General features: G+C 43.1%; 1 protein-coding gene across 2 annotated transcripts in view; it reads left to right on the top strand.

Annotated features, from left to right (window-relative positions):
* Positions 1–19,510, top strand: part of dscama (Down syndrome cell adhesion molecule a) — a 116,636-nt gene that overhangs the window by 64,919 nt on the left and 32,207 nt on the right. For both annotated transcript variants that reach the window (XM_086307814.1, XM_086307813.1), the window contains exons 4-11: positions 7,659–7,805; positions 9,852–10,130; positions 10,296–10,571; positions 11,023–11,319; positions 12,583–12,858; positions 13,988–14,266; positions 17,499–17,618; positions 19,210–19,389. In XM_086307814.1, the coding sequence (XP_086163940.1) occupies positions 7,659–7,805; positions 9,852–10,130; positions 10,296–10,571; positions 11,023–11,319; positions 12,583–12,858; positions 13,988–14,266; positions 17,499–17,618; positions 19,210–19,389 (1,854 nt within the window). The remainder of the gene's footprint in view (positions 1–7,658; positions 7,806–9,851; positions 10,131–10,295; positions 10,572–11,022; positions 11,320–12,582; positions 12,859–13,987; positions 14,267–17,498; positions 17,619–19,209; positions 19,390–19,510) is intronic.

Genomic DNA, 19,510 nt, shown 5'->3' with positions numbered 1-19,510 from the left:
CAGCCAAACCGATTTACTCACGAACAAACAAAACACTGAAAAAAGCCCAACAATAACATTTTTAGGTTGTCTAAGTGACTTATATATCACGTTTAACCCGAGCAGCGAAACTCCGCGGTGATCTGAAAATGATGTGCCGGGAGTTGTGCCGTTCTCGGCCGCATCAGTAACCCTCGAGCTCCCGGCTAGCTGTCGAGCTGGTGGGTAGCAGACGCCTCTGAAAACGTCGAAGCACTTTTGCAAATATGGGATATCTTGATAAACCGAGCAGATATTTGATGTTTACACAACTACTTTCTCGTCTGAAAATATGTTAAAAGTTTATTTTGTGACCCAGAAAGATTAGTATGAGTAATTTTAAAACTTAGTAGCGGCCGCCATTGCTGGAAACTGGAGTTTGGCTGGGCCGCGCTATGAATTCTGGGATATGGTAGTAATTTGGACAGCCTTCGGCGCGTCGCTGTGACGTAATCTGTCTACAAATGCGGCCTCAGGAGGATGCAGCCCATGAATTGTATAATATAATCGCAGTATAATCGCAGCCTTTGCGGTTAGAAAATTGCACTTGATCATGTCGCGATATTATCGCAAATGCGATATATCGTTCAGCCCTAATATATATACACACATATATATATACATATACATATAGATGTCTTAAATTTTTCAGTTGCCCAATAACACAAAGAAAAATATACATTTCTCAAATTTAATAAACTGTAACTACAGAAAGATGTTGACCTGAGAAACCTTCCTTCCTAATAATGATTTTCTATTTATCTTAATTAAATAGCGACTTTAAATTATTTAAGAATTGTTAAAGCCTGTGTGTGCAGCCATGAAGTCAAAATACTAGCTACTAGTGTTCTAAATGTTACAATGTTACAATGTTCTACATGCATTTTTTGCTGTTGATGCAAGGCCAAGTCAGTGTTAGAGGTGGTACTTCTAAGTGTACAGTATTTCCTCAGAGAAGAGCTAAAAATATTCAGGATCTGAACCAAGTTATGTTATTTATCACTGCATGCACTGACACAAGTAGGAAGACACAAGTCTGTCTTATTTATCTAGCCTGAAATCACAAATCCCAGCTCCATGTTCAGAAAAATAAAGAAATAAAAAGAAGATATCAGAGAAAAGAGTACACAGGACAGCCAGACCTTCAAAAGAGGGAGGTAGTATTAGTAAACAGAAGAACTGTGTATGCCTTTTGATCCAGTACTGAAAGATTGGTCGGGACAGTATATGTGCATGATTGTACATCTCCACCATTTACAGTATTGGGAATAGTGCTTGCTAAGCGAATGGTGGTCAGCATGTTGCCATGGTAACCACAGCAGCTGTCAGTGTGTGCCTCCTGCAAGAATGACAGATGACTTTTATTAGAGGGGCTGTAAATTGGTGGGGTCCCCCCACTCCATAGAGATGCACATCCCAGCCTGATCATTTTGGAGTCATTCTGCCAATAACAGTGACCAGGCCTAATTACAACACAGGCCCTCCTGGGCTCATCATACACTCATTATTACAGACTACACTGGCAGTCCTGGCAGCAGTCACTGTGTGACATTCTCATGGTGGGAAACAATAAGGCACAACATATGGTGGGATTATCACCACAGTTACATGTTATTAAAAGACAAGTGTTTTTTATTTAAAAGTAATTATAGTTTAAAGGGGCCTTTGTGATGATTCCTGTACATTCACATACATCAACACAACATTGTTTTTGTGAAAATTGTAGTTTTGTTAAACAGAGGGTGCATGCACGCCATGCCATAGTTTTTCTATGGAAAATGCAAATCTGCAGTCACCATTGCAGTGGTGATATTCTCTCAAACGCAGAGTCAGTCTTGTGTCTGCTTTTGTTTCATTTCAATCCTCCACACTTCCAAATGTTGCATCCTAACTGGAAGAGTTTGTTCACCTTGGGTTAGTCTTCGGCTGTGTAACAAGCCTGGCTTATCTTTTTATTTATTTATTTTAAATCAGGCTGTGTGACTTTGAGTGGCCAAGGTTACGGTGACACTGTAGGGCTCGGCTGTCTCCGGAGACCACATTCCACTCACTAATACACTCCAAGACAGTTGCCCACTGGGGACACTGCCAGCAGAGTGATGAGGAAGCAATTTTTATCTGCATTGTTTAGCTGACTTGGTTGCTTTCCCATCAGTGGTGTTCAGGCTGTGGGTGTTGATCAGGACAGATGACTCAGAGTTCTTCAGAGGAGTCAAAGGAGCACAGGTTGAGATTTTCAAGGTCATGGAGAAAGAAAATGAACCTATATTTTTCTGTTAAAAAAAGTTGTAGTGCAGCTTCATTTAATATCTTTTTATTCCATTTATTTTTACAGATTTGCAATAAGTCGGGCTTGTTCCGGGTTGGTGTTGGACTACACCAAGGCTCCCTTTGTCACCAAATGTGTTTAGAATTGTATGCACAGAATTTCAGGTGTAGCTCAGTGCTGTAAGAATCTCATCTCTGCTCTTTGCAGATGATGTGGCTCTATTGCCTTACTCAGGTGGTGACCTTGAGCTCACACTTGAGCAGTGTGCAGCTGACTGTGAACCAGCAGGAATTAGAATTAGTACTAAAAGTTTGAAGCCATGATTATTAGCTGCAAAGAATTCCCATCATGGTCATGAGTTCTGGGTTGTGGTGAAAGAATGAGACTACCCATGTGAGCAGCAGAAATGAAATATGGATATGCCTTAGTGATAAGGTGAGGAGTTCAGTTGCTATTCCTTCAAAACAAGTCAGCTGAGGCAAATCGGACAAGGGCGCTTCCTGGGTGAGAGCGAGGCATGTTCTAGTGGAAAGCATGGCATGCTGGAGAAATTGCATCTCCCAGCTGCCCTGTGAACTCCTCAGTGTTTCTCGGATGAGCTGGAGGAGCTGACTGGGGATAGGGAGGTCTGGGCTTCTCTGCTTAGACTACCACTGCGTCGTGACTGCAGATCAGTGGCAGAAAACTGATGGACGGATGGAGGAAATGACTGAAAGAGCCAGGCCAACTCACAGTTTTAAGTGTATGTTTTGGGGTATGTCACTCAGTAGATGTGAATGCTTAGCTATGTCACCATGTGTCATTGTATTCCACCTCATCACAAATCCTTTATTCTTAGTCCCTGGCACACACTAACCTGTGTTCAGCGGTGACATCTCTGGCCCAGGGCAAACTCTCCTTGGTGAAAAGTGTGACACTTGCATTGTAATAGGAATATAATTCTGGCCGTTTCTGTTTTTATGTCCCACAAGCAATTTAAGTTTCATTGATACTGCAAAAGCTACCAGTCTGAGTGAACAAATAGTCTCCTTACAGGCTCACTGTGGCTTATAAGAGGATTGATTCAAGCTAATGAGTCTGCAGCCACAGAAAAGGGCTTGTGTTTGTGCCACTGATGATGCCAAAGCAGCTGAACGGGGTGACGAAGGGAAGAGGAAATGGCTGATATTTGTGGAAGCCACCTGGGGTGAAGTGAAGCCATAGTTTTGGAATATAAACTAATAAACGCAGATGTGGACAGAACAGGAAAGGCTGTCTGCTAGATGGTGTTAGTATGCATTAGACTGAACTCAGAGGAGAAAGGAATAGCGGTGCACCTCCGATCATTATTATTGACCATTCCTCTTTGCAGCTGTACACAGCTTAAACACATTAGGACTCCCTTGCATGTACACATGCATAGAAACATGTATACTCACAAGCACATGCTCATAAAGAGTTTAATATATGCACAAGCCAGTGGGATATGAGATAACTGCAGTATAAGCGAACACTGAAATGGTCTCAGGTTATAAGGACATGCACATATGCTAATAGAGGCCTCCAGCTCTGTGTTGAGCACTATATTCTGTTGTTGAGAGTGAGAACGAGCTAACAAAGAATCGAGAGCACTATCAGTTATCGCACTGACTCTGAAGAGTTCTTGTAATTTAAATAAAATCCAGCCGCCACCACCTTCTGTTTCTTTCCAGTAGTCTAAATATATACCTAATACGCATTAATTTACCTACTGCTGAAAAAATACTAAGAAGTGTTGGAAGATTCAGAATACAGAAATACTACAGTCAGATAGTTTCCATCTGCAATACTTTATATGCAGCACACCTCTTCCATACAAACAGCTGTAAAGTGTGTTTTTTATGGCCACTTCAGAGAGAAACATCACCTGGTGTTTCTAACTCTGTGCTTGCTCCACAGTGCAGGACTCTGTGTAGAATGTGGGACTGCTGCCCTGTGATTTAATCGGAGACATATCTTGTGACGTTTGTGAGGTTGTGTGATGACTGTACAACAGGCTAAAACAGGCATCCTGTTTCGGTGTTTGAATGTCATAAACGAAGGACTTTCCTTGTAGAACAGTTATCAGCCTCTTGAGTGTACAGGCTGTTGAGTCAGAGTCAGCCAGAGAGAAATGATGTTTCAGGACAGACAGAGAGAAGCTGCATTGAACATCCTGGTCTGATCCATCAGCTGCTGTGTCATTTGACATCTTTGATGTGGACAGATGTTACAGGGACAGAGCAGACTGCCACCTCTGTTTCCTCCAAAATGGAGATGAGCATGTAAAGCTTAATAACAAAAGTTTTCTCTCCAGTTTCCATACTGAGTCCCAAATGTTGAAAACATAAGGTGAGGAAAGCACCCCTTCCTGTTCCTCCGTGTGGATGAATAGAAAGCCAGAGTTGACGAGAGCAACAACAGGATCAGAGTACAAAGCAGAACAGGTGTTACTGAGAACAAATACGAGATAGATCAAGTTAAGATTAAGTTAGATATTGTTGGAGGTGAGTTCCAGATTTGCAGCAACGTTGGGCAAGCTAGAGCAACTTAAATAGTGGCCCCTGTTGGACATTTGGATATCAGCTGAACAATCGGCTGATGTGGGCCAGTACTGAGATCAGCTGCACAGGACTTCATGATGTGCATGAATGCTCTACCTCTGTTTCTAAAAGATAGAAAGAGTTTAAGTTTCAAATGTAGCAGTGTAAAAAGATTTATGTTCAAAAGCTTGATAATGATGTACAGTGAAGTGAAAGCTGTGTGGAGTGCATTCAGTCAGAATTAGGTGTCAAACTCAATTCTCAGATGAGAAGCTGAAAACACAACAGGGCTGATGTTGCCCATTAAAAATGAAAATGCCACATTAACTTAGTACTATTATCTGTTTTCCTCATCCATCTTTATTCATCTGTCCTACAGAGGAATAATTTCCCTTATAGAACTGTGAGCTGTATGACCCGATGCCTCGCCTGGGTGATGCTGGATATCAGGGATATATCTGCAGGAGAGTCCTGGAGATGTATCAGGCTGCAAGATAATTTTGCAGATGTACTGAAGACAGCACCTAGGGAGTGGTGTGCAGGAGAAACTGACTCCAAATATTTAAGACAGGGCTGGTTGGCACTGCAGTAGCTATCTGTCAGAATAATACATGTATTGTATTTCTAATTGAATACTGTGACATACTATAAGGTTTCACAAGTCCAATGATAATGTCTGGGTAGCAGACAGATGCGTGTATCCTCTCATCTTAACTGATCTTTAATTTATATTCCTTCACTGTAATAGTGACATTTGCAGTGTTTCCAATATGAGGCACACACAGTATAGAGGTATGTGATCTGTTAAATAAGACAGATTGTATTCTGAGAAATTCACAAATAACCCAAAGATAGTTTAAAGACCATAAATGCTCACACAAACCCACGTACATGTGTGTATGTGTCTCTTTCCACGTGCATTTAAAGCATGTGCTCCCCTTTCCTAGCCTTTTGTCATAGTGACAGGCAGTCTGTTCTAATGAAAGCTCCTCTCATTCATAAGGCTGTCAGCTTTTGATGCCAGAAAAGTTGCAGCGGGAAAGAAGGAAAGCAGGAGAGAGGGACTGCAGAAGACTTAGCCTACACCTAATTTTTCCTTTGCTTTCTCTGAATGATTTCATTCCTAAAAAGCAACTGCATTGCAGTTTTAATTTGATGATGTGTCGTGGCTTGTTTCCATGCTTAAGTAACTAAGGACTACACATGCAAACACACACATGGATCCAGTGTCTCTCAGTTGTATCACTGGTTGAGTAGCTCAACCACAAGCAAGGAAAAAACTTCTTCAGGATATCGATGCCCTGGTCTCTTTTTTCTATCTAGGTCAACATTTGCTCACAATAGCATCTTGGCCACCCTCCCCTGTGTATTCCCCATTTTCTTTCTCTGTTTTCTCCCCTCTGTACTCACATTCACACCTTTCTTATTGCAACACCTCTGTCTTTGGTACCAATCATTTATTTCTAAATTATGATAAATGTTTTGGGTGTTTTTTGCTTCTACATAAATGTAGGCAGTAGTAGGGACAATGTGTCATTTTCCTAATATTTGCCATAATTTGAGGGTTTTTTTTATTTTTATTTCTGAGCCGTTTCAGAGATTGTCTTAAGACCTTCACACCTTTTTCCATCATTTTAGGCACGCTCAATGCAAAGGCCTCTGCCAGCAGGATAAACCTGTCTTAATGTGTCATGACAAGACTAAATGAGAAGATTCAACATCCCATAAAGCATGCATTATTATATCTCTAGCAATACTGCCAGAATCCCCCACCGTACGGCGGCCCTATTTGATGCCCAAACCAGATAGGCTCTTCCATCATCTGTGACATGAAATACCCCGATAGCCACCGGCTACAGAACACATCGCTCCTCAGAAACACTGACTACCTCTCTCTACTTCCATGTGTTCACACAAATTAGCATTACATTAGCATGATATTAGCACATCCGACCTGCACATCCATGCCTTATCAAAGCACTCTGTGATCCCCGGCTCCCCGTGCTTTAGTCTGGATCAGAAAAAAAGAGCGAAAACCTGAGTGAGAAAGAGAGAAAGACAGAGCGTTTCCCCCGAGAGAGAGGGAAGAGAGCGATGAGCTACATGATAACGAGCTGTGTTACACCGCTATACAACACACAGCCTTGTCACTGCGCCTCAGAGCTGATTTAGCTGAGCTAAATGGGCTGCAGCAGATGTTTGGTGACTACAATCACACAGAGCTGCGTTCCTCACTTGACTTGCAAATATTTGCTTAGAGACTTCAATATTGGCTTTTCTTTATTTCATTCTTTTTGAATGTGTAAGGTGGTTATTCCAGCGCATAAAAATGAATACACGCATCATGCTTTCTCTACTGACACCTATTACTGCTGCGCTGTGTTTGGTACAAAATGTTAACCGTCGCTTGTGATGAAAACCCCGAGGCAACTGATCCTGTACTTTCATGAACAGTTTTTGAGACAGTTAAAAAAACTTATTGACTAAACATAAAAAAAACTGTGGTTTAATTCTATCTAGTGATTTTTCTTGATAAGTATTTTGATTAAAGTCTTGTTGCTGCAAACAGTGAAGCTCAGTTGAGATAATGCGTTCTGAGGAGAGTCTGCACTCTGCCGTCTAGTGAACAAGCAAACCACAGATAGATTTTCCAGAATGTTTAACATCACGCGGACTGACCACAGGCTATACTCACAGGTCACATGAAAGTGACGTGTTTGGTACTAACTGGCCCACATGTAGTTTACTGGTGTTCACTGAAGATGTTGCTTTGCTTTCTTTATATGTAGGTAACGTCACCTAATATGTTTTATTTATCTTTTCATTTCCAGTGCAACGGTTTCTCATCACATCCACGGGAGCCCTGTATATTCTGGATGTGCAAATGGAAGACGGGCTGTACAACTACAGGTGTATGACACGGCATCAGTACACCGGAGAAACCCGACAGAGCAATAGTGCCCGCCTCATTGTGTCAGGTGAGAGGGGGATACCACAATTAGAATGAATAGGAAGTTCTGCAGCTTGATATATATTAGCTTGTATATTAAGCTGCACTTCTGGGTTGAATGGTCACTTGTTTCACGGTGCAAAAAACTACAGAGTTGTATTATGTGCATATATATTGGTTGGTTTCATTGTGAAACGTTAAGATGAGCGTTTTTACCATCTCCATCTTTGTGTTTGTAGATCAGATTGATTTGGAGTAATCGCACTGAGACACGAAACGATACTGCACGCTCTCTGTCCAGTGACTAGGTTGCTCGTTGTTTTTTGACTCTACCTGTAATATACAAAATGAACATCAGTATGTTTTCAATAAGGCTTGAAAGTAGTGACTCAGTACTAGCAACCGCAAAATTAAACTCTTCACCAGCATGTTTACTGAGGTCATAGGTCATGAAAGTTTTCCTGGATTTGATACAACCAAATGTATTTTTATAAAACAAACACTCGGAAAGCACAACTTCCTGCAGTGTTTTATACCGATGTCAGCATTGTTAATATGGGCATCTTGTGTAGTATATTCATCTTTCTGTATCATTGTGTCATATAAGGTTGTATTGGAAAAAATAATGTTTTAGAGAGGTCAAACAAAGAAAGTGCTAATGTCCCCCAAGGTCTAATATATTGCTTTAATGTTTGAAGATTTTCATGGCCTACCTATGACCTTGAAGCACTACATACTAAAATAGTGTATTTTATTATCTTTACCCATATGACTGGAGCAGAATCGGCTGAAATCTTTGGCTTATTTAAGCTGTAAAAACTTGAGACGTAAAGCATCGTACTGAAGAAATAAAAATGGGGTTTAACAGCTTTCTCTCCCTTTCATATGATTGTTTTGGGGTTTTTTTTTTTCAAAGTTAACTTTGACTCTGAAGGTCAAAGTCAAATGCTTAGCCAACCCGGGTAATCATGTCCCCTAAGGCCTAGTATATTGTTGTGAAGTTTGAAGACGATTCATAACAAACTGTGGGTAATATGAAGTTTTTGCTGATTTCACTGTTTTTACTGTTACAGTGATGGGAGATACCAAGATACCAATGACAGCTTATACTGTTGATGGTATCTGTCAGACCGTTAGAAAGAAAGAATGCAGGTTTAAGCCCTTTACCCGGCACAGGCTAATTGAAATCATGCCAAAACAACCAACAGTGTGTTTTTCTGCGTTAAACAGATGGCCAAAGAGTCAAATTTACACTACACAGATGTTTGCATAACAACAACCAACAGCTGATATGCGATGGGATTTTTTTTCCAAGTTTCATATTTAAAGCTTAAGGTAATCAGTGTGTGAGTTTCAATACTGCGGTGTGTTTGATCTGATAAAAGTTTCATAATGGCATTCACATCGGCCCCAGCATATGTCAGTAACAGCAGGTAAACCCTCTAAAAATGTCCCAGTCTGTTGCCTTGATTTCAGTTTAGAATAATATGGTTAATGTGTTGCAAATACCAGCTGGTGATACCACACACTGTTGGATAAAATGACACAAGACAAGTAATCAGACACAAGGACAGGAAGCACCATGACACAGTCAGATAGGGTTTGCTGTTGATTTAGTGTGCCTTCAGAAACACTGACTGCATGTGAGAGGACCATATGGAAATAAATGTGAGCTTGTAAAAAAAAACATGTTGGTCAGTTGAATTAAACGGAGGGCGACAGGATAAAAACCCTTGAACTAAAGAGTGGGTGACAGGCAGTAAAGGCCATGAGAACTCTCCAGTTTGGGGGAGGACTTCAGGATAGAAAAATACCCTCCTTTCCAAAACCATTTAAAGAGTCACTCTGCAGATTTCAGAGTATTGATGCAGTATTTTTAGTTTGTAAGACATTCATTCACAAGATAGGCAGGGTTGTACCATGTTTACTGATGGGGGGGGGGGGGGACTAGAGCCATTACACTAAAATTTAAAAAATCCCATTCTCTTCCTTTGGCTACTCATGAGTTCACGATTAAACACTTTTCCACTTTTAACTCCTTGTGCTGCATTTAACCCTTTTTGAACCCACGCAGATCCGACCAATTCTGCACCCCACATCCTGGATAGCTTTGAGCGCCGTGAGGTGATGGCATCTCATCGAGTGGAGCTCCCTTGCAAGGCCTCTGGTCACCCTGTACCCAAATACCGCTGGCTGAAGGACAACCGCCCGCTGGAGACAGACTCGCGCTTCAAACAGAGTGTGACAGGCCTGCTCATAGAGAGAACCCAGCCCAGTGACACAGGGACGTATGTGTGTGAGGTGTGGAATGGCTACGGCAATGCCGAGGTGGTTGGCAGGCTGCAGGTAAAAGGTCAGTGTCCTTGTGATGGTGCTAAGTAAGGCTGTGGAGTTTTTTTTATTATGGAGCAACGAATCAAAAGAGGCAGATTCTTTTGCTTTTTAAGTGTGAAGCACTTTTGTTTACATTTTATCATCTATCTAATGATGATAACTTGGTACCTCCACTAAACTACAGAGCCCCTCAAGGTCATGGTGAGTCCGCGGAAGGTGAAAGGCAGCGTGGGAAGCCAGGTTTCACTGTCCTGCGGTGTAACGGGCTCCGAGGAGTATCAGCTGTCCTGGTATCGCAACGGAGAACTCATCTACCCCAGTAACAGTGTCCGCATGACAGGCCAAAACAGAGAGAACCTGGTCATGGCTGGCATGGCCAAGAGTGACGGAGGAGCCTATCAGTGCTTTGCCAGACATGGCAAGATGTCTGCCCAGGACTTTGTTCAAGTCATACTGGAAGGTCAGAATTCACAGTGAGACGTGTGGGTGGGAGCAGTGCGTGTGCACCATTTTGGTTTTGTGTGCACAGCAATTGTGTGTATCTATGCATATGCAAGTCCAGACTGTGCTGTGTGAAGCTCAATCCTGCAGGGCCCAGCCCTTTTTTATAAGATTTTCTGAAAAGCCTTGAGCTGTACATGAGCTGGTTGCTGCTGCAGTGTCTCCCATAACCAGGGTACTATAAGGGGAATATTGATAATCAATAATGCTGTGGAGCCAGAGAGGAGCTGGATTAATCTGCTCCTCATTCTGACACTGCTTTTTATACTGGAGATGTGCATGTTTTCCACTAAAAGTGCAGATTTGGACAAGATTCTCATTCAAAAGCATCAGATATGAATTGACATGCATCCCTTATGAGGGGAACAACAAAATATACATCACCGTGTGAATTTTCTCCCTCTGTGCAGATGGCACCCCCAAAATTCTGGCTTCGTTCAGCGAGAAGGTCTACAACGTCAACGAGTTTGTGTCATTGTCGTGCACAGTGAAGGGCACGCCAGAGCCGCGGGTAACGTGGACTCTGGACGATGAGCCCGTGGTACGGGACAGCCGCCATCGCATCTCCTACTACACCAATGCCGAGGGCCACGTGGTGAGTCATCTGAACATCAGCCAGACTCAAGTCCCCGATGGAGGAGTGTACCGCTGCATCTGCAACAACTCAGCTGGGACCGTTTCCTACCAGGCGCGAATAAACGTAAGAGGTGCTTGTCAGATCAACTCTTCCAACACACCATCACATATACACATCGACATGCCTTGAGTCACTCTGTTTTGACGCATTTCTGATTGGCTACTTTAAAAGTGCACGTGATGAAAGAGGTTTTATTATGCTGTCGTGTTTCTAGCTTTTCACATACTTTTAAATCTGATAGCGTAGCTTGGCTCTGTTTCTCCTCAGAATATAGCAAGACGCCCAGAAGATGCTTTTCCTGTTATCTTTCCACTTTTCCAGTTTTTTGGGGGTATTTTTGCGTTTGGATTTCACCATCTCTATATCAGGACAGTTATTACTGTTGACTGTACTGCTATATGCATTCTACAGGGACATGGCTTGCTGAATTGCTGCTGTCATGTAGTGACACTGGGGCGCTCAAGCTTGCCGTGCTTTCCAGAACATTATTATTTCTCTATTGCAGAGAGGGAATGTTGCTTTCTTTGTACAGATTGGTCGGATTTGATTGCTGCTCAGTCTTGCATGTTGTGGGGCTAAATAGGGCGATCCTCCAGCCCTTAAGCGAGGGTTCATGGATGCCAAATGCAGCCAAGCAATGAAGATAAATCTCCACAGGTGCCAACGCGGAGAACGTGTAATGACTGCTTCTCACGTCATTGGCTCCTTAATCGTGCTAAAGAGAGTAGCAACCCAGGATACGCTTGTATTCCAAGTACACTGCAGAGCCTAGTTAAACTGTCTTCTCCAGTGCTTTAAAGAGACACCTAATAGTCCATTTCCCTGATAGACACTGAGCTATGGAAGCCTATTGGTTATTCTGTTGGTTTTTCACAAGTGTGCACAAAAGGCGGCAACGTGAGTAATGGCTTTGATAATAGCTTCATGAGTGGAGAAAGCGAACATTCGACTCTAATGCTTGTCAGAAGCAATCACAGCCTGCACCAAAGAGGTGGGAGCAAAAGGTAATATTCACTACAGTCTCAAACAGAAAGATGCACCAATCCCTGAATCTGGCAAAGCAGGATGTGACGCGAACAGAACAGCAGAACGGTCCACCCTGTGATGATTCGTAGTCTCATTTGTGTTTTACGGTCCTTCTCGCTTAATCGAGCAGTCTGTAACCCCTACGCACATCTGGGTCATTTTTTATGTCACAGTATCAGAGTGAATCGAGGCATGTACAACTTTGTGGTGTCTTAAAAACACACAAAACACAGAAAAGCTAACTTTCACACCACAAACCACCTCAAAATCATTTTAAGAGAGTTGTCTCTCCAATGTGTCCTTCAAGGGCCTGCCAGCATCAGACCAATGAAAAACCTCACTGCCATCGCTGGGCGGGACATGTACATCCACTGCCGTGTCATTGGCTACCCCTACTACTCCATCAAATGGTACAAGGACTCCAATTTGCTGCCGTACAACCACCGACAGCGGGCCTTCGAGAACAACGGCACCCTGAAACTGTTTGACGTGCAGAAGGAGGTGGATGAAGGAGAATACACGTGTAATGTGCTGGTGCAGCCACAGCTGTCCACACACCAGAGCGTTTACGTTACAGTGAAAGGTATGAAACAGTCTAATTGATTTTCAGACAGACAGCACGGGACTCGTTCTATATTTGGTCCAATAAAACAAGATTTAGTTCATTTAGCTGTGCGACATCATCACGTTTACCCATCTGCGAGGCCAATAAGCAGCTGTTTCAGATGTACGTTCGCATTTGTACGGTACTGTATTGTACTCTGTGTTTGCAGAATACATTTGTGGTTACGCTGTCATTAATCTCTTTGCAATTCAAAGGGAACGGCTTTATCGGTGTACACACTGACCCCGTAGTGCCTTTCCATCTGAGGTGTATGCCCCCTTTCCTCGTTGCAGAAAACACAGATATGCAGAGTGATATTTGTATATCACTACCTATGAAAAAAGCACTCACATCACTGATAGCAAGGCACCATCTCCATCATCCCAGCCAGCTTATCTGGAGCTCATCTGAATATGCAGCAGGACTGAGAAGAGCCAGATGATGATAACCTCCGATGGCTCTCTTTCTTCAGTGACGCAGCATAATTTCAACTGTCCTATGGGCCGATCCCCACCCCCCCACACCACCCACTCTCACTGATCTTGACGTGCTAACGAGCGTTTGAGGGGGAAATCACACAGCATAGACAAAGCGACACTTCTATTCCACCTTGGCTAATTTGCCTCTCAGCTGCTTAGCATTCCACCGCTGCCGAGAGGGAATCCCCAGGAACCTATTATGCTTATTTTGTTGTGAATTAAATAAGCGCTGAAGTGCTGCTTATTCCAATGTTATTTTAAATCATTAATTTTTCAAAGCATCTGGTTCTCACGATGGCTACAGTGTCCCCAGAGAGCCGAGTGAGAGTGAATGCTATATGCTTATGTTTTGAGAGGCTTCAGCTGCTCCACATGAGGCGAGCTAATAAAATATTTCTTGCTTTCCTGAAAAATCACAGCTTAATGTGGAAAATAAGGTGATAAAGAGAGAACTGGGCCTAATGAGTTGCTATGCGAGTGTTTTGTAAAGTAGCTCAGCCGCGGTGTATAGTATGTTAATGTGTTGATTATTAATGTGCATGAGTGGTTAGTGATTTTGAGTAGCTCTGGCTGAAATTAAACAACCTGTAACCCGCAGGCCTGAAGCATTATTACCGTCTCTGTTACAGTCCCGCCCACCATCCAACCATTTGAGTTTCCCCGGTTTTCCATCGGCCAGCGAGTCTTCGTCCCCTGTGTGGTTATGTCTGGTGACCAGCCCGTCTTCATCACCTGGCAGAAGGATGGTCGGCCAATCCCGGCCAGCCTGGGCGTTACCATAGACAACATAGACTTCACCAGCTCCTTGCGTATCTCTAACCTCACACTGATGCATAACGGCAACTACACCTGCATCGCACGGAATCAGGCTGCTGCTGTGGAACACCGGAGTGAGCTCATTGTCCGAGGTGAGGAGGGGAGAGATGGGTAAGAGAGTCAATCTGGATGTGATTTACAGAAGTTCAGTGCTGTGGAAAAGTTTGGATCCACCCCTCATTTCTTTATGTTTCACGTGCAAGCAGCCAGACTTTCTTGTAAAAAGATTTTTTAACTGGCTTTGAGCAGTAATTCTCCAGGCTTTCTGAAAGTTTAATCAATGAAAACTGCCAAAGATTAAACAGTTTGGGTACTTTTTCAAGTGGTGGACAAAACAAGAAGTGACAGACAGCTATATAAAAAGTTATGTACAGCATAGAGGCCTGATTTGAGGTGTGGTGCTTTTATTTGGAAGATTTTGCTGTGAACAGACAACATGCAGTCAAAAGAGCTCTCCATGCTGGTGAAATAAGCCATCCTTAAGCTGCAAACACAACAAAAACCCCATCTGAGATACTGCTACAATATTAGGAGCGGCAAAATCTAGTTTGGCACATCCTGAAAGAAAGAAAGCACTGGTGAACTCCGCAAGATCGCAGAATCATTTCCATGGTGAAGAGAAACCCGTCCACAACAGCCAACAAAGTGAACAACACTCTCCAGGAGGAAGGTGTATCGATATCCGTGTCTACCATAAAGAGAACAGTGCGTGAAAGTAAATACAGACGGTTCACTGCAAGGTACAAGACCTCAACAATAGAAAGGCTGGATTGGACATCTAAAAAAGGCAGCACAGTTCTGGAAAAACCTTCTTTGGACAGATGAAACCAAGATCAACCTCTACCAGAATGATGGCTAGAGAAAAATACGGAGAAGGTGTGAAACACCTCATGATCCAAAGCATACCACATCATTGGTAAAACAGGGCGGAGGCAGTGTGTTAGCCTCGGTGTGCACTGCTGCCAGCGACAGTGGGACACTGTTTATTGACGATGTGATACAGTAAGCAGCTGAATGAATTTTGAGGTGTTCGGAGACATACTCTCTGCTCACATCCAGCTAAATGCAGTCAAAGTTCTTGGGTGGCGTTTCTTAATAAAGTTGGACAATTACCCAAAACATACAGCTAAAGCAACCCAGGGGTTTATTGAAGCAAAGAAGGCAAATATACTTGAATGGACCAGTCAGTCACCTGATCTTGCTGTCGCGGCCCAGTGGCCACCAGAAGTATGGACTCGAGTGTAGACAGCACACGGAAGCACGGAGAAAGAGTGAAGGCAACACTTTCTTTACAGAGAGTGAAGGAAGCAACAGTGTAACTAAACCTACACACGAGGTCCTTGGAGATTCAACCGAAGGAACTTAACAACAATAAAGATCACTGTGAACTAAGCACTTGAGTTTCACAGTGATAAACTGATTACCATGAACTATAACAACACTAGGATTAACGAGAGCATGGCTATGATAGATACTAAACAACAACACATGAAAATCACAAAACAGTAAAAATTCCAAGCTATGAAAAGAGTCCATGAGTGTTGCCCAAGAGCTGACGTGTTCAAGGGCCAGCAAACCCGATACGGGGTAACTGCCCGCACAGGAACCCTGTGGCGTGGAGGTAAGGAAGAGGCTAGACTGGGGTCACGGAGCCGGGGAGTTCGGAGTCACTGTAACTGAAGGAAGCAGACGTCAAAGGGAGTTCTAGACACAATAGATTGCGTGCAGTCTTACTTTCTGCAGGCGGGCGCAAAGTGCGAAGGGGTAAATGGTCTGGGTGAGCCGAGAGAGAGTCCAGAGAGGGTCCGAGATGTTCCAGTGAGTTTGGCATGTAGGCAGGCAGCAGTGAAGCGGTGAGGCAGCCGGGCAGGCCAGCGACTGAGAAGAGGTTAGTTTATGGCAGGTTAGGTAATGACATCCCAGAGGATTACTGCGAGTGAAAGAGAAGCACAGGTAAGTATGAGCAACACTATGAGTATCAAACATGAGCTGTGACAGCCTTCACTAACTGAGGTTATCAGACAATCTGCCGAAGAGGGATTGTGAGCGCTGGCAGCCAAATTACTTCCAGGTGCAGCCTGTCAGTGATGAAGCGGTGACTCCGCCCAGAGGTGGAATCACCAACGCTGTGGAAAAAGCCAAGTTTACTCTTTAACAAGATTTCAGCTGGTAAAGACTAAACTTCAGACAGAAAGGGCCACAAATAAACAGCAACTGCAGTAAAGGCCTGGCAGAACATTAAAAAGTAGGAAGCCCGGCATCTGGTGATGTCCATGAGTTCAAGACTTTGAGTATTAGAACTGAACCCCTTAAATGAAGGGACTGTGTTAAAATGCTTTAGTTCCTCACATTTTTATGCAGTCTTTTTGTTCAACCTTCTGCAGTTCAATCGCATCGGAGTTACTTCATTTCAATGGGCGACCATGGCTCAGGGGGTTGGGAAGCGTATCTGTAACCGGAAGGTCGCGGGTTCGGTCCCCGGGCTCTCTGTCCTGGTTGTTGTGTCCTTGGGCAAGACACTTCACCTGCTGCCTACTGGTGATGGCCAGAGGAGCCGATGGTGCGATATGGCAGCCTCGCTTCTGTCAGTCTGCCCCAGGGCAGCTGTGGCTACAACTGTAGCTGCCTCCACCAGTGTGTGAATGTGAGAGTGAATGAATAGTGGCATTGTAAAGCGCTTTGGGTGCCTTGAAAAGCGCTATATAAATCCAATCCATTATTATTATTATTATTATTCAAATTTGTTGTGGTAAAAAACTTGGAAAAATCAGGAAAAACTTGTCTCTGTCCAAATATATATGGACCTAACTGCATCAATGATCTCAAACGGTGCACATTGTGGGATCATCCTGATAGAGAATTGAACAAACAGCAGCCAGCATCCAAAGACAATCGATGAATGTCCTTCAAGAAGCCGGGAGAACTTTCCCAGAAGACTGCTTAAAGAAACCCACAAGAGTTCAGAATGTCTTCAGCCAGAAGAGGCCCTCTGGGCAGGTTTGTGTGGCTGTATGTGGCCCACAATATAAAATGAGTTTGACATTCCTGCTTTAGCCCTTTAGTAATTCTAAACCTTGTGAGAATTGTATAAACTTTTTTGCATTTATGTATGTTTACACGTTTCAATAAATCACTGTTCCTATTTCCCATTTTCCTGGAAAATGTAAAGAAATGAGGGGTGGCTGCACTTCTCAGGAGTTTAAGAAAGCGGATGTTTGCGGACCACACTGTACTTTCACTTGGTCTTTTTCCCCATTCTGAACTGAAATGTTCCTGTGACTTTTTAGATGTAAAGATCTCACAGTAAGGTTTCTTCACTTGCAGTTCCTCCCAAATTTGTGGTGCAACCTAAAGACCAGGATGGCATCTACGGGAAAGCAGTGATACTAAACTGCTCAGCTGAAGGCTATCCTGTTCCTACGATCCAGTGGGAATACTCTAAAGGTAAACCTGCAAAGTTTACACACACGTTGATTACACAGCCGTCTCCCTGAGGTTTGTTGCAAGTGTTGGATGTTTTACATGTTTTCAAACACTTTTAAAATCATTCTCTTGAGTTGAGAAGAGTTGCTGCATTGAAAAATACTGTTATTTATTCATTATTTATTTATTTTACCTACAGCAAGCTTATCCTCTGTTGCCAGCACACCTAATACGATGTCCACAGCCATGAGGATGAATGCATAAAAACCCTCAAGCCAAACCTGCGTTTCAAGGAATAGTTTTCTGTTTCTCTGTAACGAGGAAGTGGGTGTGAAATTATGTAACTGTGGTACTTCACGTGTAACATTTCTCAGCCCAGCTGGACACAACAGCAAAGTTTGAGATATGAGATATAAGATAAAAAAAATGCATAATTAGAGTTTTTAATTCTTTCAGTTAAACTGGCAGCTGCAGAGCAAGAAGACGTGTGTTTAATGGTTTGAGATCTCTGAAGGTTTTCATAACATAAACACATAAAATAACAATGACTTGTTTTTTATTCCTCTTCCATTGGACTAAAGCTGGGCAAACACTGTGCGACTTTTTCAGTCGCGTTTTTCAGCTCCTGCTCAAACAGTACAATTGAATCGCAGAGGTTAGAAGTTCATAGGTCACGATGCAGGCTCTCACACGATACGGCCCGATGCTCTGATGCGACCTGAGTGCTCACACTGTGCATCCATAACATGAAGCTTATAACACAAAATCTGTCTCTCGCTCTCGCTCTCTGTCTTTCACTCATTCAGACACACACACACACACACACACACACACACACACCGTCAACTTTGCTAAATTGCTAATGAAGAAACGCTGACCAGGCAGCTGTGATTGAGCAGCAATGTCCATCCAACTCTTTCCACGGCTGTTGTGGTTGTGATAATGTTGTGAGGCCACATCGAAAAGACTCGGCTGAGCTTGCCAAAGTTGGTCCAAGTTGGAAACTCGGGCCGATCCCTAAAACTGTCGCACGACTGAAAAATCGTCTCCAAATATCGCACAGTGTATGGCCAGCTTAATTTTCCGTCCATCGTTTGGGGGGCGCTGGAGGCTGTTCCAGCTGCTATGGGTGAAGGCAGGGGGACACCCTTGATGGGTCTCTCAAATTCACAGCTACGAGCAATTTAGATTCACCAATTAACCCCACTAGTGGGGGTTAGTGGACTTACGTATAAATGAAAAATTCTGAGTTTGCACAATCTCAGTATTTGTAAGACTCTTTCCTCTTTTAATGTCAGTTTTACTGTGTAACAAATGCATTACTATTGTCCCTTACCACCATTTCTCTTTTGAAAACTTCAGATTTACAGTATAGGCTTAATTATAAAAAGGAATTGTGGGATATGTGGTACTCAAACCGTACTAGACTAACACTAGCTCATTTGAACCCATAAAACAAAGCCTTACTATTTCTGTAGTATAAATAAAATGCACAAAATGTAATGTTTTTATCTGTAAAGGTTTTCATTGAGACTTTAGCAGGAGCATCGAACAGCAAACTGGACTGCCTCATGCAGTTTACTATTGACAAACCGTGTATTTTCTCTGACAGGCGCTGGAGTCCCACAGTTTAAACCCATCCCCCTCAACTCAGGCTTTCGGATTGAAGTGTTGGTCAACGGCTCTCTGCTCATCAAGCACGTGCTGGAAGAAGACAGTGGTTTCTACCTGTGTAGAGTCAGCAATGACGTCGGGGCCGACGTGAGCAAGTCGATGTACCTCAACGTCAAAAGTAAGTCTGACAGGACGACAGCACCTATTAGAGCCAAAGAATGTAAATTTGGCATGTTTGGTTTTTGTCCTGTTGACTCTCCTCTTTCATGCACCGGCTGCTGGTGCATTAAAACAAAAAG

The sequence above is a fragment of the Aulonocara sp. 'chitande type north' Nkhata Bay genome, linkage group LG10 (assembly GCF_057382095.1).
Source record: "Aulonocara sp. 'chitande type north' Nkhata Bay isolate Kocher_YH1m ecotype deep benthic linkage group LG10, A_spYH_male_GT1.1, whole genome shotgun sequence".
Lineage (NCBI taxonomy): Eukaryota > Metazoa > Chordata > Actinopteri > Cichliformes > Cichlidae > Aulonocara > Aulonocara sp. 'chitande type north' Nkhata Bay.
This window is presented reverse-complemented; position numbering and strand designations above follow the sequence as displayed.